Source organism: Entelurus aequoreus, linkage group LG21 (genome assembly GCF_033978785.1).
Source record: "Entelurus aequoreus isolate RoL-2023_Sb linkage group LG21, RoL_Eaeq_v1.1, whole genome shotgun sequence".
NCBI classification, from domain to species: Eukaryota; Metazoa; Chordata; class Actinopteri; order Syngnathiformes; family Syngnathidae; genus Entelurus; species Entelurus aequoreus.
Genome location: NC_084751.1, coordinates 37551398 through 37573730, shown reverse-complemented (window position 1 = coordinate 37573730; position 22333 = coordinate 37551398). Strand labels below are relative to the sequence as shown.

Below are 22333 nucleotides of genomic sequence, written 5' to 3'. Positions count from 1 at the left end.
CTGGAGTGGTTAAAAACTATGGTTTTCCATTAAAAATGATTAACTTGATAATCGAAGCTACGTAGCTTAACTACATTTCCCAGTAGCTTGGCAGTAGCTTTGCTACTTTTTAAACAAGTAGCGAGTTCTGTAGCTTAGCTATTTTTAGACCCATGTAGCGCTTAGCTAAGCTACATGCTACAAAAGAAGAGGGAGGGAGGGAGAAGAGAAAGAAGTGGACTATGGTTGTTCACTATGATGAGTCACGATAGGTTGAAATTAGGGCAAAACATTATAGGGACAGGCCCATCAGAGGCAAGATAGGGCGGGTCATGGAACCAGGAAGGGAAATCACAACAGACATCCCAAATGACGACGAGAGAGTCGTAGAAGAGAAGAGGGAATATTCAAGCGGGCGTTTTATGTATTAAAAAAACTAGTGGAAGATGGCAGAGGGATTCTCTTTAGATTTTTCTTTTAGCGATGTGGACGACGTCCAGGAAACCCACAATGCAGCTACTTTGCCACATTTGGACAAATGTATGTGTCTGGATAAAACATTAATTGGAGTTGTTTACCATGTAAGCCCAAATCAAAACTGTTCTCGAGTTGCCAAGCCGGGAATATTTCGCACGAGAAATGCTGCCAAAAATGTATGCCGAAGTGAGCACAATTAATTCAAGTCACTTACTTGGTGCTGACCAGAACCGTACGTGTGTGACAGTCCATTACATCGTCGACTGGGAATTAAAAAGTGCCTGCCTGCAAAAAATTTTTTTATCTGAGTTTGATACATTTTGTATTTTTTGCACAGCTATGTTTATTTTACGTAGAAATAATATTTTATTATTTTATTTATGTTATATAAGTCTGTGCTACTTAAACAGTTTATTTTCTGTGTTGTTAATACCCATCTTGACTAACTGGGTTAATAAAACTGCTGTTTACAGTACAGTTGACATTCAGTTAATCTTGCTAAAAAATTTATATCTTTACCGGTATATGTATACTTTCACCGGAAAATATATCGATTAAGTAAAAATATATCGAGATGTACTTTTTTGTCCATATCGCCCAGCCCTTGTCTATATCGCGCAACCCTACTCTCCGCATCTGTTACATAAGTAATGTATCTTCATAACACTTTCACGTCAAGCAGCAGAGAGGCTGAACTGGACTTGGAGCTTCAAACTGTAGAACACCAAAATCAACAAGCCTTGGAGAAAATTCTGGAAATGGAGGAGAAGGCAGCGGAAGTTAACCTTCAGCTTAAAAGTGAAACTCAACAGAGGTTAGAGGCTGAGTCAAAAGTAGAGATGCTGGAGTTGTCTGTGGCAGAAATGAAAAGGCAGCTTGAAGAGCAGAGCCACGTGCAATGTGAAGCTGACAAACAGGTATGTGTTGAACTGAATACTGTCTGCAGCAGTGCTTCCCAACCACTGTGCTGTAGCATACTTCATGAGCGCATGTCTTGTCGCAGGAAATTATCCCCTTTCACTGAATTTTTTTTTACTACAAATGTCCTTTTATCTAGCTGTGTAAGTAATGCATAGTGACAAGAGATGGCAAAAGGTAGATAATTAACCTAGAGTCGTGTGTAAAGAGTATGGCCAACTAAAAAGGCTCAATGACTGCTACCAAGGATCTGTGCAGCATGCAATTGCTGTCGTTTTGACATTAGTTTCTCTGACGAGATAAACCAAAATAAGTCTATATATAGTTCTAAACATACTCCAGCAGCTCATAAACTTACAATAAAACATGCTTTTATTTTGTGAAGTATAATTTTGTGGCCTTTTTTGACAGTCTGCTGCTACATTCCTGCAGTGTTTAGTAACCAGCAGGCACTCTAACATGCACCCGACAGCGCAATAAACGTAAAAAAACAAAACCCCGAACAACCAGGAAAATAACTTGGTAACCTCATTTTGCCAACATTTTCATTAGCTTTGGACCAACATCCATCCATCCATTTTGTACCGCTCGGGTCGCGGGGGTGGCTGTAGCCTATCCCAGTTGCATTCAGGTGGGAGGCAGAGTACACTCGGGACAAGTCTCCACCTCATCGCAGGGCCAACACAGACAACATTCACACAACAGTCACGGAGAAATTATACATTTTTGTGTCAACTGTGGTGGCTGCCACCAATGTATCTGTAATACTTATCACTGTATGTATCACTCCTTATGTATTAACTGCTTTTTCTTTTATGTAACATGGTCAGTGAATTAGTGTACTCTTGTAGTTATTTTCCCATATTTTTGCACATTAACTCAGATATAGTAACACTGGCGCACAGTAGAAAATATGGAGTGATTTTTGTCCAGAACATGTTTTGCTTCATTAATTATTGACACATTTCTTGCCACTTTAGGTTGTATATTTTTTTTACAAGATTTTCAGTTCATTTTATCATCTATTATATTATACCCAAAATTAGGTTTTTACTCATTTAATGTCTGTCTATTTGTGTTTGACTTTCTTTTCTCCCTGTTGCAGAATTGTATTATTTTAGTTTTACTGAGATGAGTCCGGTTTTGTCAAACTATCACTTTAATTTGTTCATTTTTTCTGTTATTTGTATTAGCTTTTAAGTGTTCTCTCCTGAACAAAACGTTGACATTGTGTCATGTGTTTACCTGGCACAAGACGCTATAAACGGTGGCTCTCCAGTGTTGTTAGAAAACCTTCAAATCCCATACTTGTCTTCTCTCCAGGTTCCCACAGGGAGAGCAGCCTTATAGAGACATTAACATCTTCACCTATTAAACCAATCTTAACTTTTAAAAACACGTTGCTGTCTGAGCAACAAAGCTATTCAGTTGTGCACATTGGACCGAAAGGCTGTGCACATGGTGATCAATTTATACTTGAATGAATAATAACTGGAAGAACTGGCGCGACGTCACAAAAACCGGAAGTTAAGAGCCTAACACTCTTTTTTTCTTTATCATTGAAAAAAACTCTTTAAAAGATTTAACCCCCAAATGTACTATGGCTTTTAAAAAGCCATAACAATTATTCTTGTTTCCTCTTTCAAGAAAGTATATTGTGTATTTATTTAATGTATTACATCTGGATTAAAAATGTCCCCGTGTATAAATACTTTTTAAGCACATTAAACATTAATGTGACAATAATAACTGTGATATAACATTTCTATATTGTTACATCCCTAACGTGAAATATCTACGTATGTTGGCTCTATTATGGCTGGGAAACACTGGTGTAGATGGTCTGTGCACTATTTGTTGTGGACCTTCTATTATATATAAGCTGTATTGTTTCCTTTTTTTTTTTTAGCTGCAAAGAGATTTTGGAGAAACTATCCAACTTTGTGAGAACCTTGCCACAGAGAAGGTAACTTTTTTTTCCATCCGTTCCAGACTATGTAACATCTTTTTGTTAGACTTGGTAAAAGTAAGAACAATAAATGGGTTTTCCATGCACACAAAAGACTAACGTTAACTCTTGTATTTTAGCAAGCTATGTTTTTCCTGTGTCGTTATCCGAGGTGGTGTTGCTAACTTGTTAATGCCGTTATGTGTTTCTAGGATATGCTGGCTAATGAGCGAGACTCTCTCAAACAAGATCTGGACATATTGAGGAAGCAAACTACGAGCCTACAAAAAGACATTACTTGTCTGTCACGGGAGCTGGAGGAGAAGAAGGAGAATGATGAGTTTATCTGCCTTGAGAAGCAATTTGGGACAGAACTTGAGGTAATGGGGAATTAAATATTTAGACCATACGTGATGGTGTTTCCCACTTGACTGCAAGCTACCTGTAGGGGGGGTCGATGATGCAACGGTCTGATTTGCGTAATGTAATTTATATGGATGCTTTGGGAAAGACAATGGCTCAATCCGAATTTTCCCTCTTCCTCTTTTTTCTAACCCTCCCCCTTGCTTTAGAATCTAGTGCCATGGCGAATTGTTGAAAATATACCCCCCCGGCATTCAGACATCTCTCAAAGTAGCTAGAGTTTTGCTACGTCGTCAACCCTTGCCATTTGCCGGCAGTGATGTAAAGCAGATGCGACAAATGTTTACTTTCAAGTTGCTGTCGCACAGGATTTTAAGCTCTAAGGATCTTTTATATTTTCTTTCGCCGGTCTACATCAAGAAGAAAATAGTCCTTTTTGGTCTTTTCTGAAAACGGATCATTGAAGCGTGTCCCGTTCGAAAAAAAATGTATCCAATAGTTGTGCCTGGTGCCGTTACACATGTGAATCCCCTAAAAAAAAAAGTTAAAGTCCCACTGATAGTCACACACACCTCGGTTTGGTGAAAGTACCCTCTGCATTTGACCCATCTCCTTGTTCCACTCCCTGGGAGGTGAGGGGAGCAGTGAGCAGTAGCGGTGACTGCGCTCGGCAATCGTTTTGGTGATTTTACACCCAATTCCATCCCTTGATGTTGAGTGCCAAGCAGGGAGGCAATGGGTCCCATGTTTATGGTCATTGGTATGACTCGGCCGGGCATTTGAACTTCCAACCTACCGATCTCAGGGCCGATACTCTAACCACAAGGCCACTGAGACGCTAAAGTCTGAAGAAATTGTTTTGGGGGAGGTGGGTTTGTTGCCGAAAGGTTGTATTCACCTGACGTCCCTCCTGGCTATGCAAGACTTGAAGTGATGGTCAAGCACGCGTCTGTTGTCAAAGCTTACGTCATTTGGCGGTCCATAACACGATAATGATAAATGTTTCTTCAGATTTTTTCAAAAAGTAATCAAGATAGGCGAACGGTGTCAAGATTTTAGGAAACGACGAAAAAAGTGGCTCTTGAATATAGCACTCCTGTCTAAGAAAGCAGAGTCAAACAAGTTTACAGTGATCACTTCATTAAAGGTTTGTTTGATATACTTTTAACTAGAGATGTCCGATAATATCGGAGTGCCGATATTATTGGCCGATAAATGCTTTAAAATGTAATATCGGTAATTATCGGTTTCAAAAAGTTTAATTTATGACTTTTTAAAATGCAGCTGTACGGAGTGGTACACGGACGTAGGGAGAAGTACAGAGCGCCAATAAACCTTAAAGGCACTGCCTTTGCGTGCCGGCCCAATCACATAATATCTACGGCTTTTCACACACACAAGTGAATGCAAGCACACTTAGTCAACAGCCATACAGGTCACACTGAGGGTGTGCGTATAAACAACTTTAACACTGTTACAAATATGCGCCACACTGTGAACCCACACCAAACAAGAATGACAAACACATTTCGGGAGAACATCCGCACCGTAACACAACAAACACAACAGAACAAATACCTGCTACCCCTACCCCGTAGCCCCATAGTTTCATGTTTGAATGCATGTAGACAACCTGTTGTATAAATGCACCAATGCGTCATGAACAGGTGATCAAGGATGATGGGTCAAATGCAGAGAATAATTTCGCCAGACCGTGTGTGTGTGTGTGTGTGTGTGTGTGTGTGTGTGTGTGTGTGTGTGTGTGTGTGTGTGTGTGTGTGTGTGTGTGTGTGTGTGTGTGTGTGTGTGTGTGTGTGTGTGTGTGTGTGTGTGTGTGTGTGTGTGTGTGTGTGTGTGTGTGTGTGTGTGTGTGTGTGTGTGTGTGTGTGTGTGTGTGTGTGTGTGTGTGTGTGTGTGTGTGTGTGTGTGTGTGTGTGTGTGTGTGTGTGTGTGTGTGTGTGTGTGTGTGTGTGTGTGTGTGTGTGTGACAATCATTGGTACTTAAAAACTATTCAGCCAAAATATATCATGCTATGAGTTATAGTCCATATCGCCCAGCCCTAGTTTCTAATCTAGTTGGTTACCATGTGTGTGTGCAGCAAACACCCTGAAATACTACTTAAGCCCTGGTCTCCTAGATCACGTCCATGTTACACATTCTACATTCATGATTTTGTTTGTCGAGATTATCTGGCTATTCACTGCAAAGTTAAATGTTCTGCTTTTGAATTCACAGGATGAGTTGAAAAGGGAAGTATCCTCATTGAAGATAGCGATGGAATCCCGTGAGCTCCAGTGCTTGGAACTTCAGGTGAGTTGGGCATAAAGTTTTTCTTACATTAGACATCAAAAAAGCACCCTGCACATTGGTGAGACAGCGCTTGTGTATTTTTTTTTTTTCTGTGCTAAAAAGTAACTTGATTAGATTTAGATTTAAATCTATCCACTGCAATACATTTCACAGCATTTACATGGACAGCTGTATTCTAACATCAGGACAGGACTTGAAACACAACATTGTCTAGTGAGCAAATAAAGTAGTGGTCTTGAAAAAGCAACGAGAAAATAAAGATGATTTGTATCTTTTCTTTTTTTTTAGAAAACATTGGACACTGTTTCCGAAGAGCTGAAGCAGAAAACCAAATTTGCTGCTGATCTTCAGAATATGGTTTGATTTTGCTTTAAAGTATTTGCATATCATTGAAATATTTGTATATTTCCATCATTTCCAAAATGTTATATAATAATAAAATAATTCCATGCACACAATTTAAATGTTGGAGGCAAAAGATTAAATTACAAACATATTTTGAAGCGGTTATCTTTGTCTCATACACTTCCAAAATTGTTTAAATGTAAAAAGAGGACAAACAACTGCTTACATAAAGTTGACTTCTTTCAGAACGGCAAAAACTTAGTTGAAGAAGTGACAAAGCTCCGTCGCTCACTCGATGATGTGGAAGGACTCAGCATAGAGACAAAGAAAGAATGGGCAGTCCTGCGCAGTGAAAACATTGCCCTGGAAGAGTTAAAGGTAACAAGTACACAAGATGCGTTTTGACTTTTTGTCCGATACGCTTTGCTGCGCTCCAGGTATGCCTTTTCTATGGTAAGGTCTCTGAAACCTAACTAACATTCTGTGCAGAGGCACCATAAGGGCTGTGATTGGTCGGCTTGAACAACAATATTTCCTGTGTGTGTATATAACTTATTCATGAACACCTTTTCAGATTTCGGTTAAAAATATGAAATAGAATTAACTTAGTAACACATCAATTGGTGCAAGAGCACTCCATCATTCTCTTTAGTCACCGTTGTTAGCTCACAATAAAGGACGCTAAGAAGCTAAGTATTTTCATTACAACATGCATAGGATTGTCTTAAGTGTGACCCAGGAGGCATTTGCTTCCGTGGCTTGTTTATTGGTCCACAGCACATTGTACAACACCTGACAAAATAATGGAATCACCAGAATTTGAGGATGCTCAAGCAGTTGTTTAGTTTTAAAGAATAAAAGCAGATACAAGACTATAGTCATTTCAAATGGTAACTGTCTGACTTCAAGTAACACTAAAAGAAATGAAAACTATATATTGTGGTAGTCTATAACAGCAGAACAAGCAACGTGAATAAATTATGTATTCACTCAATTCTGAGGGAAAGAAGTATAGAATCACCCTGTAAATGTTAATTTTCAAAGCTATCCCCTGCATTAGATTACATTTGTTCATTAGTCTTTAGGTAAAAAGGAGTGATCACCTTGGTAAGCTGTTGCACAGATAGATTGACATGAATCATGGCTCCAACACGAGAGATGTCGATTGTATTAAAAATAAAAATAAAAAGATTATAAAATTTTCTTTAAGAAGGTGTAATGTTGCATTAATGGTTTATTGTTCAGTCAGCTGTGTTTTAAGATCTGGACCAAATATTAACATAGGAAGGTTGTAAGAGGCAAGCATACTGGTACACCAAGAAAAAAAATCAACCCTTCAAGACAGAAATCTTAAAGCAATAAGTCTTGAAAACAGAAAAATGCACGGCAAAACAAAGGAAGAATAAATAGGCCGAAACTGGAGTCACCTCCTGTGACCGAACGGTAAGAAAACGCCTTAAGGAAATGGGATTTACAGTAATTAGAGAAACGGATGACTGGATGAAAGTCATATTCCGCAATGAATCGCAAATCCGCATTGGGCAAGATGATGCTGGACTATTTTTTTTGTGCCGTTTAAATGAGATTTATGAAGACTAAAGAAAACACACATTTACACAGTCATTGATGATGTGGAGCTACATGTCAGGTAATGGCACTGGTTTACACAAGTAAACCAGTCCAAGTAGTGTACACTAATGCAAGTGAATCGGCTGAATTTTGTTAAAAAAAATCCCACTATTTAATTTGTTTTCATCTTTAAAAATGTGTGTTTTACCTGCGACATTTCTTATCTGTGTACTTTAAGCCATAGTATTGTCATTATTTACTAAAAAGCATTGATTACATTTTGCAACCATAAATCATGAAGCATTTAATACAATGTTACTAGTCTAACCTAATTCTATATTATGGTAGGCAATATGTAAAATTGTAAAGTATTTAATTGCAATAAGAACAAGTCAGTGTCAATGGCCTTTTAATTTTGATTCCAATTTTCTAAAACTCAGTGCAATAAAAAATGTATGTTTAATCATAAGATTTTCTGTGTAAATTAAGTTAATAATGACACAGGCAGAGCGGCATATATGGATGAAAAGAAAGTGCTGGTATTTTTCAAAAGCAGTAGTAACTTTTTTTTAAACATTTGTACCGCGGCACTTTATTAGTAGCAGTGCACCATACAACCATAGTCCCAGCAGAAATGGAGTTAACAGCTGAGATAGTTTTTTTTCCATTCATCCTGCTTCGGTTGATGAATAAAGAAATATCTCCACGGAGAAAAAGCCGCCATTGACGACTGCTGTCTGTTTTAAAAAATTTTAAGTTGTGTAACATTTTCACATTCACAAGCTTTCCTTCAGTATTTTAGCCTTAAGGTAGCTAGCATGGCTAGCTAGCTAATGTTACAAACTAACGTGTAATATATAATCTATGCAGAAGTTGGGCCATTTTCTCTGGCTGTCCTTGGGTGAGTTAGCATCTGAAATGGCTTGATCTTAAGGGTTAGATTAATGCCCAATACCCCTCCCTATATGCAAAGAGTAATTGGGACACCATTACTCTCATGTTTTATTGGGACTGAGCCTAAGTGCTAGTGGTTTGTTGTAGTGTTCTTTGTTTCATGATTCCAGATTTTCCACTCTGCTTGACCTAAAAATAAATGTACATCAACAGCACTTTAGATAAAACCAGGGTAGTTTGCATATATTGCAGCGATGAATTCTTTTATCAAAGGACCTTGTGAAAGTAACTTCTTTTTTTAACTTTACAGAATTAAATATAGACTTTGGCTATTATTGGTTATGACTTTTGTGGATATTTTACTTTGGAGAATGTAAATCTGAAGCCCATTTTTGTTATGATACTCTCTCCAGATGACTCTGACTCTCGGTCACGAAAAAATGGCGGCCGAGGTCAACAGCCTTCGCTTTCAACTTGATGCTGAGAAATCACGTTTCAAAAAGATGCAGCTGGATCTCCAGAAAGAGCTAAATGTTGTGTTTGATGAGAACACCAAGCTCACTGCTCTTCTAGATGGAAAACTCTCAAAAAGTAAGTTTGAAAGAACTTGACAATATCAATGCTTTTTTGTTTCTAAAATCAGTCGGTTTAGTCTAACGGGTTTTTCGCGTGATTGCAGTTGGTTAAATACGTTTTCTGTCCACAGATCAGATAGAAAGGACAGTTATCAATCTGAATAAAGAGCTGGCAGCATCCAAAGAGGCAGAGGGTGCCCTTAGAGCTCAGCTAGAGGAAATGACGTCACTTCAGGCTCTTCCAAATGAAGTGGACAACCTGAATAACAAGGTGACTCCTCAAGACACCTTCCACTACTTAAATGTCACCACATGTAAAAACACCACGTTGTTTATATGAATTGGGCATATTTTAAAGCCGTTAACCTTTCTGTCTGCTCTTCTAGTTGACTGAGCTGACTGAGGAGCTGATTGGTGTCCAAACTCAGAGAGATGAGCTGCTCTCAAGTCAAGCTGCATGCCAAGAGGAGATTCAGCAGCTCAAGGACAACCTGCAGAAATACCACAATGATACTGTCCAACTACAGGACTCCTTAAGTGCCACCACACAAAGGGAAACTGACCTGATGAAGCAGTGTACTGATGCTGGTATACAGCTGGAATTTCTTCAGTCGGATCTGGAACAGTCCGAAGCTGAGAAGAGTCGCCTCATTGCCGTTGCTGCAGAAAGTAACCAGAAGGTAACATATTCTTTATGAAGTCAGGAACTAAGTTCTTTGTAATGAATGTGTGCTGTTTCACAGTCAGACTCGACTGTCTGATAAGTGCGAAAAGGTATCCTAGATGCCCGCTATTTAGCGGAATTCCGCTATTTTTCCTAGTCAAAGAGGTACTTTTTTAATGTCTGTATAAAACCGCTAAGACAATGCGTATTGATCGAGTCAGGTTGCTTTTGTGGTGTAGTGGCTGGCTACGGGGTTCTAGCCAATGGCTTTGACTGGGGAGCAGCAATTCCGGGGCAATGATGGGAAAGTGACATGTTTGGTGAGAGTTTGGGTTGCCGGGAAAGGAGAGAGACGTACATTGAGCTAGTTGTACGAGTGTTGCCTTTTGTCAGATAACTGAAGACTAACTGGGAGTTTGTTTGAGCTTCCGTTCTTGGAACATTACAGTATGTTTTGGTTGCTTCCACTGACATTCGGGAACGCTCAGAAGTGAAATACTGTGGGACGAATAAACAAATGGAATAAGGAACAAGTGGTTACATGGTTTCCCCCAGCTTGCCAATATACTTGTGTTGGTGGGGGCTTGGCTAGGGGTGTGGTCAATGTGAGATCATCATCATAATTTGTAATCAATGATGATGCATATTTTTTAAAAAGGCTAAAAAACATGTACATGCAAATCGTATTAGTAATTACACAAGCTGTACAAAATGGATGGAAGGATAATTTTTTCTTATATTGTTTTGCTTTGTAAAATTGTACAATAGTTATTATATAAACGGTGTGGAACAGTGGCAGCTTCTGGTCTGGGCAGCACGGTCAAACACGGGTTAGTGTGTGTGTGCCTCACCAGTGTTTCCCACACATTCATTTATTTGTGGCGGCCCGCCACGAAAGAATTACGTCCGCCACAAATAGATTTTTTATTTATATTTTTTTTATTTACCGTAATTTATTTTTTTTGTCCTGTCCAGCTTCTCAGGCAAATCATATAGTTGATGTAGATGCCCATATAGGCTGTTCAGATTTACTTTACAAAAGAGAAGTGTAGGATACTTCTCTTGTTGCCTTATTTGTATTTGACCACTACTGTTTTCTGTTTATTTGTTACTGACTGTGGCAGGACACCTCTGCCTCTGTTTCACTTTATGTTGCTGGTAAATAATATCGTTGTAGTAGTAGGCTAAAGTTAAATTATTTAGTATGCACTAATTAAAGGGGCAGAGCTTTAAGAGACATTTTAGCTTTTATATTTCATAAGATATATTTTTTGTAAGAACCACAATTAATAAATATATTTCAGTGAATAACTTATTGTTCAAATCTGTATATAAATATGTACATAAAGTGTTGTAATTATATTGTAAAATGGATGGATGGATGGATGGACATTTAAAACAAAACTGTTATTATTAATTAGTAAGTATACATTTTTTGAGCCTTTTTAGAGAAAATTATATCATTGTAGTAAATTATGCAAATTACTCGATTATTTCATGGTGACCACTCCCATAGCCACGCCCCCACCGCCACAGGTATCTTGGCAGTTTATGGGAAACACTGCTCACAATACGAAGGTCCTGGGTTCGATCCCTGGGCTCGAGACTGTGTAATTGGGAAAGTTCCTGCGTTAGAATAGGGCCTATTGCAGCCAGTGTGGGAGGCGTGTCGCTGACCGCCACTCATTGCAGCCATTGTGGGGAGGCGTATGGCCCGGTCATTGCAGAAGGTCGCTAACTTTGTTAATTTCGTAGGTGGGAGTTTTTGTGTTTTTCACTTACATATTTTCAATATGTCCTGATTGACTGGTGATTGGATAAACATGAGGAAAGTATAGGTTGGGAAAATCAATTATTTGATGCGTCATGATTTGGAACATTGACTATTCTATATAAATAGATGGACATATGTTCGAATAGTGATTATTTATGTATGTTAAATTAATACAGATGGTTCTAAAATGCAGCTCTTGTACAGACACACATTGAGGGAGGAGGAGAGGTCAAACTATGCGAGCCGCGGTGCTAAGTTGACTTGAATGTTTAGCGGTGAAACCAGAAATTTTTGCTTTGTACACTTCAACACAACGGTAACAACGTTGCACCAAGGAGTAACCAACTGGATGAGGAAATTAGCAAATAGATTGATAATTCCAGATATTGAATAATATCCACATGTCTTAATGATAATGGATAGATAGATGCGACACAATGAGATTCAAGTTTACGGCAATTGGGGTCTATATGTCTGGGCATTCCGTAGCTTAAGCCGGCATTAAAATTTAAACAATAATGCGTATTAGCCAAGTAGGAAGGTTTATTTTATCAAATGGCAGGCAGCTATTGCTCTCACGTATCAAATCTTGCATATATTATCTATCTCTGCTGGGCGCACTTGCATCCAACAACCCAAAATGATTCAATACCGAATATACGTCAGCAGCCGAAGGAGGTTTTTATGCATATTAATAATTCAATATCATGCATTCATAATATATTAGTCATATACAATAAAATAATTAAAGATGCATAAATATTCAATTTATAATTGAATCGTAATTGAATCGTAAGATGTCCAATTTAGATTACCACCGGCTTGTGTGTGCGGTGAGTAATGCATTTGCTCTGAAGTGTGCAACCTCCGCAGTAAGCAAACTAGAGACATATTTGAAGCATTAATTGATTGCAGTACTGTGAAAAACACTTGAGTGGACGTCATGCTATGGCTTTTATTAAGATGTGTAAAAATGCTGTTACATCCTCAGTTTTAAATACTTTGTCGCTTACCTTATTTTTGTTTTGTTTTGTTTTCACTTGGTATACCAGATATTAACTATTTGTTCCCTTATCAGGTTGCAGAGACTCAAGATCGTCTGTGCTCTCTTCAGGATGAACTTCAATTGCAAAATCAAAACTATTTGGACCTCATAAAAAAACAGGAGGAATCTGAAGTAGGTCTCTCTGTAAGTGAGCTTTTAAATGAGCTTTGTTCATTTCACCTAAACCAGTTGAAAACATGCAAGATAACGGACTGTTTTGGTGTTTGATGTGCAGAGCTCTACTGAAGAGATCGAGAAGCTAGTCTCTGAAGTCACAGCTCTCACTGCAGAAAGAGATTCACTCAAGGTGGATATGCAAGATAATGTAGAGATGGTGAGTTTTTTTGCTACTGCTCTGCTAAACATATTCATTGCTACCCTAGCATTTTTAAAATGTTTTTGTTGTCTCATAACCCACTTAAATTAATGTCATTGAAACAGATGATTGAGAATCAAGACGAGCTAAGGACTGCCCTTGAGAAAATCTGTGCTCTGAAACGCCAAGTCAGTCAGTTAGAGGATACCCAAACATCCAACGTGGGAAAGCCTACTGACGACATGACCGCAGAGTTTGGGGAGCTTCAAACACAAGTAAGTTATTAAAGCATCTGTAAAGAATATTTTATGTCAGGTGACCTTGCAAATCTGACCAGGCGGCTTCTACTAGTGATGGATATTAGCATTGAGTATTTTTTTTTTTCTCTATCCATGTAGGTAATTTAGCTGAAATGACCACCTTGGTCCCCTTGCGTTTCCGAGTAGCATGATGATCGAATATAATATATATATTTTTTTAATGCCAAAAATAATTTACATACATTTAAAAAGAAGTCTGTTGTTGGAGCAAAAAGACAAAACAAATATGATAACACTAATTACTATTTTTATAACTTACTATTGTAACACAGGCTGTCTACCAATTACAGCTTTCATGTACGGGAAGCTTTTTTTCCCAGCTTCTCTTTAAACATGAGTACAGTCTCCAATAACAGAAAAGATATGCTAGATTTTACAAAGAAAACTTCTCATAAAAGAAAATAGATTTCTCCATATCAACAGGAACAACTGAATGAAAGTTGAAAAATGCTTTGGCAGTGTTTTTATATTTCAAGATTGCCGATTCGCTGTCAATCAAAAAGGGATTCAGCCCAGACAGGTCGTCCAGTCATCATGCGGAATCCCGGCGACCCCCTTTCGATCACTCTTATTCATTTGCTCAGTGTACGTGGGCAGGAAAAAGTCCAGTATTCATCCAATGATTGTCTAGTTTGACTGCAGCTCTGTGACGCTACTACATGGATGAAAAAAAGTTGCGCCAACTGTCGCAAAAGTAGCGGATTCTAAACAAAAGTTAAACTCATTCTAACGCATTTAGTCAATGAACTGCAAACACAAAAGAACATATTGGACCATGTTTTATATTTTAGAAGAAGCTGAACTTCCCTTGAAGTCTTTAGCAATCGTCACTGCTGTATATCTGGCATCACTTGTTAAAACAATGCAGATAAGAGAAGTTGGCAAGTCAGATCCATAACTTCAGGACAAGGATTGTCTCTAAGGGCTGGGTGGGTCTGGCTGGAGTGCACGGAGCTGTGCACGTCCCCCGCTGGAGAGTCGCCGCCCAAGCTCCCAACCTCCCAGCAGGCGTAGCCTTGTCAAAGTTTTTTAGTGGCCACATTTTCTGCGCATCACTAGTCGATAGTGCTTAAATAATATAGGCTACATATCCATTCATATAATATATTGCTTTAATTGGTTTTCATGTAAAAAAAATAAATCCTAAATTTTAAGGTGTTGCGGCTTCAATTTAGCTGTGGCCTGGAATTTATTGTCTGCTCGTTAAATTATTGGGGAAATACAGTGGTACCTAATTTTTCATCAGAAATCCGTTCCAAAAGATCCTAAACATAGAAAAACAAATCCATTTTTTCCTATAAGCAATTTTTCCATGCTGAAAATTATTCAAAATACATCAATGTCAAATGAAACAGAAATTAATATTTGACAATTTTTACCTGACCCACTTTTACACCTTTTTACCAACTGATGCACATGCATGCAGTAGAAAATACTTTATGGCAAACCACGTCACACTCTGCAATCCCATAGCGGTGTGCTAAAACGCACAACTTTTTTTGTATCTTGTTTTGCAACCGTACTCAATAACAAAATATGCACTAATCCTACTCATTTGTCACGAATGCATGGGATTTTTTATTTGGGTACTTGATTCAGTGGATGGATACGTGAGTATACAGATTAGTTAGTGGGCACAGTTTTGGCGAAAATTTTTATTGAAAACTGAGTCAAACAAACAGAGGGTTGTAGGAAAACTGCACCACTACGACATATACACTCATTAGGTCAGTTGTAGTAGCAAGACATTACATACGGTGTCAATGAAAGGGTATCCGGTCGAACTCTGTGGATGCTTGGAGCAGAGGTGAGGAAAGTAGGGGAGTTTATGTATTTGGGGTCAAATGTTCAGATTAATAAAGAGTGTGGAAAAAGGGGCAGAAGAGTGCAGGCAGGGTCAAGTGTGCATGGGGAGGAGTATCGGGAACTGTTTGTGACAAGAGTATCAGCAGTGAAGGGAAACATTTACAGGACAGAAGTGAGACTAGCCCTGCTGCTCGAGATGGCAGCTCTCTGAACGCTGTGTTTTGAAGCTTTTTTTAATTTATTTTTTTTAAGTTTTCTCTTTATTACCTTTACACGTCAAATATATTGTTGTATATAATTATTGTAGGAGGCTGCAATATACATCAATATAAGTTTCATGCCATATTGCATATCCCTTTTGGAGGGTTTCATTTGCAATCTGGGAATCTACCAAAAGGAGCGCAGTGGGTCCCAAAAAATTGGGACCCACTGCTCGAAACCTTGTATTATGTGATTTACATTTTATGCACATTTTAAATTTAGTTGTTCACATGAAGAAACAATTACAGACATAGTTTTGTGGTTACACAACAATACGTCTGCTGGAAAAAGAGCTACAGTATTTTTCGGCGTATAAGTCGCACCTGCCGAAAATGCATAATAAAGAAGGAAAAAAACATAAGTCGCACTGGAGTATAAGTCGCATTTTTCGGGGACATTTATTTGATAAAACCAAACACCAAGAATATACATTTGAAGGGCAATTTAAAATAAACAAAGAATAGTGAACAACAGGCTGAATAAGTGTACGTTATATGACTCATAAATAACCAACTGAGAACGTGCCTGGTATGTTAACGTAACATATTATGGTAAGAGTCATTCAAATAACTATAACATATAGAACATGCTATACGTTTACCAAACAATCTGTCACTCCTAATCGCTAAATCCGATGAAATCTTATACGTCTAGTCTCTTACGTGAATGAGCTAAACAATATTATTTGATATTTTACGGTAATGTGTTAATAATTTCACACATAAGTCGCTCCTGAGTATAAGTCGCACCCCCGGCCAAACTATGAAAAAAAACTGCGACTTGTAGTCCGAAAAATATGGTAATTGGTTTGAGAGCTCTGTTTATGATATTTCATCCATTATTTTTGCCAGTGCGATAATATACCCCTTTTTTGAACAGATAAAGAATTTGAGCGAAGAGCTTGAACGTGTGAAAGTCGAGAGAGATGGCCTGCTCGTCACCAAGGAAGCCGGACCTGAGACTTCTCAGGATGAGATTCAAAAGCTGTTGTGCAAAGTAATGTCACTCAGTGAAGAGAGGGATCAGCTCCATGAGACGGTCGAGGGACTAAGAGAGGAGAAGAACCAGCTTAGAGAGGAGTTGGAGGAAAGGATGGCGATGGTAAGGGATAATACTACTCATGCTTCTGTACTCCTTCTGGGGGGGACGCAGGGCATTATAAAAACAAACTACCGGTACTTATAATTACCGGTAAGTCTTAAACAGAACGTGAATTTTTTGGGTTTTTATGCTTTAAAACATTCTAGTATGATGATTACAATATAATTTCAATTTTGTATAAATATGTTTTATTAAATATTTTATTCTGAAGATATTAAAACAAGTATTTCTTTATTTTTTAATTATAGATTCAGTGTGGATTACAGCAAGAGCTGCTCGGCTCAGCTGCACAGTCACTGAAAGAAGAACAAGAGGCGCAACAAAATATGCAGGTTGGATTCTCTATAAAAATACGGAATGTAGTTTATTGGATACTAACCCATTCACTATTGTCATATTTCATGTACTCTATTTTGATGACACTTGTTGGTTTTATTTGTCCAAACTAATCGAAGTTGCTATATTTTGACTCGTTTTTTTTAATGGGATTTTAGATCCAACAGCTGCAGCAGCATCTGGAGAAATCTCAGGAGGAGGTGACTTTATTGAAAACGGACCTTCAAGAATCTCAAGAGCTGGTGAGCTTTTACCCTCTAAAATTTAACTTGGAAATATGATAAAGCACAAAATACCGCACCAATGCTGTTTTTTGTTGTATGAATGTCCCGAAGACTATAGAAGTTGTTCCATCTCCAAGTTGTGATGTAATCATAGGATACAGCACCATGTTAGTTCTAACAATGATTGATTGATGTTGCATAGATACAACTGTGCTTTGAAACAACTTCTGTAACTATTGCCTTCCTTTTTAGACAAAGACTCTAACAGAAGAACTTGATCAGACTAAAGCTGAGAAAAATGTCTTACTGGCTGAGAAGGAAGTTAGCTGCCAGAGCTCCGAAGAGGATATTGAGAGTGGGACATGCAGAGTGATGTCTCTCAGTGAGGAATGCTCTCAGTTGCAGAAGACAGTGGAGGATCTCAAAGAAGAGAAACAACAGGTAAAAGCAGAAACAGGATAGGCATGGTATAATTATGTAGTGAATTCATTTGTAATAGTAGGCAATTTCATTTATATAAACCGTAGTGTGGTAGATCAATAATAAATACATTATTTTGCTCTTTAGATATCTATCATCCAGGAGAAGATGAGTGAGCAGAATCAGTTAAGCTTGCAACAGCTGTCAGAAACAAAAGAACGAGAGGCCGGCCTTCAACAAGAGGTAGGTCTCATTCATTGACTTTTAACCCTCTGAGTTTAAAGATCGTCAAAATCCCCAAGTCCTTTAGTTTTTTAAAGGACGTAAACATTTTGAATTTGGAAAATATCAAACAATTCTTTTTTGGGGGGTGTTTTTTTTGTTGTTTTTTTTACCTTTTTTAGAGGGCATTTTGATCAGATAATGTCACGCGTAAAGTAGTAAAATCTCCTGTTATGCAAATGTGTACTAATTGACAATCAACAGGGTTTTGCGGGGAATTAAATAGCATTAAAGTAGTTAAATGTATTTTGCTAAAATTTCAAGCCTTAAATGGCATTAAAAATAATTAAAATGTGATGTCCAAGGGCATTAAAAAATGTAATACAATTGTACGAATTGGCTAATCAATAAAACGAGAAATGAAAATTAACTTAACGTTTCGGTCATTGATAAATTGCTATGTCCGTCTGTGTGTTTCTTTTCTTTGGCTCTGGCTCTCAAACTGGGTACAAGAAAAAGATGAGCCCAAATGCAGCCAAGATTTACGTAAAGGACAAAGGCTCCCTGCCTTTTGTCCTTTGAGCGTGAAAGGGGTCGCATTATGATTTTCTTTTTTTAAACATTTGGAACACTTTCTTGTGGTCTACATAACATGTAATAGGATTTGGGTCCAAATTTTGCATATATTTTTTATAGACCATCTTCAAGCCGCTTACTGACTGTCTTTTGGGCGTTTATTTACGTGCCAAAGCAATTTATGTGCATCTACAAGCCAGTCTGTCCCACAAGAGGATAGAGAAAAATAAGGAATTTACTGACCATATCTTTGGATTACAACTGAAAAAAAATCAGTTGTGTAAAGCTTCCGGTAAATCTTTATCATGTTTGGAGATACCACTGACACTTATGTCACTTATGTCACAAATTCCAAACGGTTCGTTTGGAAAGAGGCTAAAGTGTTTAAATAATATTGCCTCCCTCCCCCCATGGTTTGAATTGAAATTTCCCGGAGTTATTGGGATCCCAAATAATCAAACCAAAAGGTAAGAAAAGTTGGTTTTGTATAATATGACCCCTTTTAAAAGATGATTATATTTTGACAGATTAGAAAGAACGGTCTTTTGCCTTCAGATGCAGCAGCTGGATAGTGCCATTAACATCTTTCTAGTTAAGTGTCACTGCCAATATTTTATTAATTTTTTGTATTTTTATTTTTTAAACAGATAAAGAATTTGAGTGAAGAGCTTGAATGTGTGAAAGCCGAGCGGGATAGCCTAATTGTCACCAAGGAAGACGGACGTGAGACTTCCCAGGATGAGATTCAGAAGCTGTTGAGCAAAGTAATGTCACTCAGTGAAGAGAGGGATCAGCTCCATGAGACGGTTGAGGGACTGAGACAGGAGAAGAACCATATCAGAGCAGAGCTGGAGGTACGGATGGAGATAAGGGATCTGCTTCGCTATTCCTTTTTTGGGGGCGTGTATATGTACGATAGATAGATAGATAGATAGATAGATAGATAGATAGATAGATAGATCACGGCAGGGGCTCCAAAGCATGGCACCTGATGGCCATAAGGCGTAACTGCACTTTTTGTCCATTTAGATAAAGATAGTGTTCATGTATGAGATCTAGGGATGCTAATTATGGCCAAAGTAATATCCATTTAAGAGTATTTTTATTTATATTGAAATCATGATTACTGATTGTTAGGTAAAGCAGTGTTGGGGTGTGAACATAATACCATCGTGTAATTTGTAACGTCTAATAAAAAGGCTATATATAAACGTTACCCATATATCTAGAGACAAATATTAGGTTATTTTATTCTTTAATAATGTCAACTTGTCAGCTTTTTGTCATTACATTATGCCTTTATATATATTTTTACATTTTTATAGAGGGAGGGTTTTTTTATAATTAATTTTTCAAGTTATGTAGATGCTGTATTGGGATAGATCCACTAAGAGTTTGAGCAGAGAGATTGATATTTTTGTTTTCTTGAAAAACATTTTTTGTATTTATTAATGTTTGCAATGTCAGGGAATAAGTCCCTGGACACAGGAAGACTTGAGAGCAAAAACCAAAAGATTTAAATTAAATGGTAGATTTTTGCATTTCTTTAGTTACTGTGTAATAAATTAAAAACTACTTTTATCTCAAACAATTGTATGTAATCAACACAATATTTAAACTAGTTCTTCCTTTTTTTTTAACAGTCAGTAGCACTCCCCATAAATACATTGGAAACTAGTACAGTTAATGTGGTAGGTGTTTGTATGGGCCGATTTCATCGCTAACAAAAAATCTTTGGCATAAAACGGTGATCAGACCATTCCTAGATTTGCTTATGGTGGTGCAAAACGACAGTAAAGATAGTTCGGATTGGAAAAATCATCCTTCTCTGCTCGCTGGGCTTGTCCCCTCTACTTGAGGACAAATACTTTAGAGCTGTCTTAAGTCTGTGAGCATAAACAGATGAAGCATGTTTGGATGAGATTGAAACTTTTATTGTTAGATTGCACAGTACAGTACATATTCCGTACAATTGACCACTAAATGGTAACACCCGAATAAGTTTTTCAACTTGTTTAAGTCGGGGTCCACGTTAATCAATTCGTGGTAAGAGGCGGGATGTCGTTAGAGAGGACCCGAACAGTCCAGTTGTAATGAATTAAATGCCCTGAGAATAAAAAGTATTCTTTCTGATTACTGTAGATGCAGTGTGGGTTACAGCAAGAGCAACTTGTCTCAGCTTCACTGAAAGAAGAACAAGAGGCTCAACAAAACATGCAGGTTAGATTCTCAAATGGATCCAGAATGTACATCTGGTATACTATCATAGTTTGGACTCTGGAAAATGTTTTTAAGTTACTAAAAATACATTTCTATGATATTGGTGTTTGTCAGAACTAATCAAAGCTGCTATATTTAAAATTATCTTCCTTAATGGGGCTGTAGATCCAACAGCTTGAGGAGCATCTGGAAAAAGCTACAGAGGAGGTAACCCTCTTGAAAATGAACCTTCAAGAAAATCTAGATTTGGTGAGCGTTCTCCCTCCCTAGTTTTGCTGTAAATGATATTCATGTTGAATATGTGGTTCATTTTTAGGTGATGAAGAGCCAGGCAGAGTCTAGGGAAGCTCAAGAGAAGGTCGGAGCCCTACAGGACGAGATCAACATTCTGAAAAGTGAAACCCAATACACTGGCAAATTTCAAGAGCTTCAAAATCAGGCAAACATTTATAATTGTATTTTTAAATAATGAAGTGCATTGTTACTGTAATGGTATGGCGGGCTATATGCAGTTGAGTTTTCTAAATCTTAGTCACACATTCTCACAGGATCAGAAGCTGGCGGAGGAGCTTGAAGATGTGCGAGCAGAAAGAGATGCTCTGCAAACTGAGAGGTTGCTTGAAGTTCAGACTAACAGGGATGAGATTGAAAAATTGATGGCTCATGTAACCTCTCTCAATGATGAGAGAAATCAGCTGCAAGGCCAACTGGAAGCACAGAGACAGGAAATAAGCCAGCTCAGAGCTCAACTGGAAGATGTGGCAGGAACCTATCAAACTGAGGTTTGTATGAGCGAACTCTTCTATATAAGTATTGATTACATTTATTGGATTTGATCAATCCTCGTCCTCGAAACACTAAGGTCCATTGGCTCAAAAATGGCCCGACTGCTCGTTGAAAAGAGCAATACGTGCTTTCATGTTAGTCGTCAAAATTGTCAGTGGCATATCTGTTGTCCTAGCATAGAAGTTATTTCTTAAACTGCATATTGCATTGCTCTGTAATTAATTGCGGCACATCTGACTTAAAATATCATTGTTCTGTTTGATCTAGTCTGAAGATAGCACCACATCATTTCCAGTTTCTAATTTCTTAGTCACACATTTTCACAGGTTCAGAAGCTTGCGGAGGAGCTTGAAGGTGTGCGAGCAGAACAAGATGCTGTGCAATCTGAGCGGTCCCTCGAAGTTCAGACTAACAAGGATGAGATGGAAAAGCTGATGGATCATGTAACCTCTCTGAATGATGAGCGAAATCAGCTGCAAACCCAATTGGAAGCAGAGAGACAGGAAATGAGCCAGCTCAGAGCAGAACTTGAAGATATGGCAGGAACATATCAAACTAAGGTTTGTATGACCCAACTCCTCTTCAATTTGTGTGTTATGAGTACAGTAATTGGATTTTATCGATCCTCGTCCTAGAAACATTATAAGGTCCATTGTCCAAAATGGCCCGAATGCTCGTTGAGAAGAGCAATATGTGCTTTTATAGTAGTTGCCAAATGTGTCCACTAAGAGTGGCATATCTGTTGTCCTAGCATAGAAGTTATTTCTTTAATGCATGGCTTGGTAATAGATTGTGGCATGTCAGACTTGAAATATCATTACTTTGTGTGATCTAATCTGACGCTGCAGCACCACATAATTTCCAGAAATGTTTGATGAATGTT

The 22333-nt window shown here is 38.0% G+C and overlaps 1 protein-coding gene across 4 annotated transcripts in view; it reads left to right on the top strand.

The window, feature by feature from the left end:
* The window catches only part of cenpe (centromere protein E), a 63331-nt gene that overhangs the window by 16235 nt on the left and 24763 nt on the right, over positions 1 to 22333 (top strand). For 2 of the 4 annotated variants that reach the window (XM_062031617.1, XM_062031616.1), the window contains exons 16-38: positions 1139 to 1373; positions 3284 to 3340; positions 3535 to 3702; positions 5922 to 5996; positions 6285 to 6353; positions 6588 to 6719; positions 9218 to 9395; positions 9511 to 9650; positions 9766 to 10059; positions 12896 to 13006; positions 13098 to 13196; positions 13304 to 13453; positions 16445 to 16666; positions 16915 to 16998; positions 17161 to 17244; positions 17479 to 17667; positions 17794 to 17889; positions 19092 to 19298; positions 20587 to 20664; positions 20830 to 20913; positions 20981 to 21103; positions 21213 to 21446; positions 21777 to 22010. In XM_062031617.1, the coding sequence (XP_061887601.1) occupies positions 1139 to 1373; positions 3284 to 3340; positions 3535 to 3702; positions 5922 to 5996; positions 6285 to 6353; positions 6588 to 6719; positions 9218 to 9395; positions 9511 to 9650; positions 9766 to 10059; positions 12896 to 13006; positions 13098 to 13196; positions 13304 to 13453; positions 16445 to 16666; positions 16915 to 16998; positions 17161 to 17244; positions 17479 to 17667; positions 17794 to 17889; positions 19092 to 19298; positions 20587 to 20664; positions 20830 to 20913; positions 20981 to 21103; positions 21213 to 21446; positions 21777 to 22010 (3343 nt within the window). The remainder of the gene's footprint in view (positions 1 to 1138; positions 1374 to 3283; positions 3341 to 3534; positions 3703 to 5921; positions 5997 to 6284; positions 6354 to 6587; positions 6720 to 9217; positions 9396 to 9510; positions 9651 to 9765; positions 10060 to 12895; positions 13007 to 13097; positions 13197 to 13303; positions 13454 to 16444; positions 16667 to 16914; positions 16999 to 17160; positions 17245 to 17478; positions 17668 to 17793; positions 17890 to 19091; positions 19299 to 20586; positions 20665 to 20829; positions 20914 to 20980; positions 21104 to 21212; positions 21447 to 21776; positions 22011 to 22333) is intronic. The other 2 variants (XM_062031620.1, XM_062031619.1) reach the window with 2 other exon arrangements.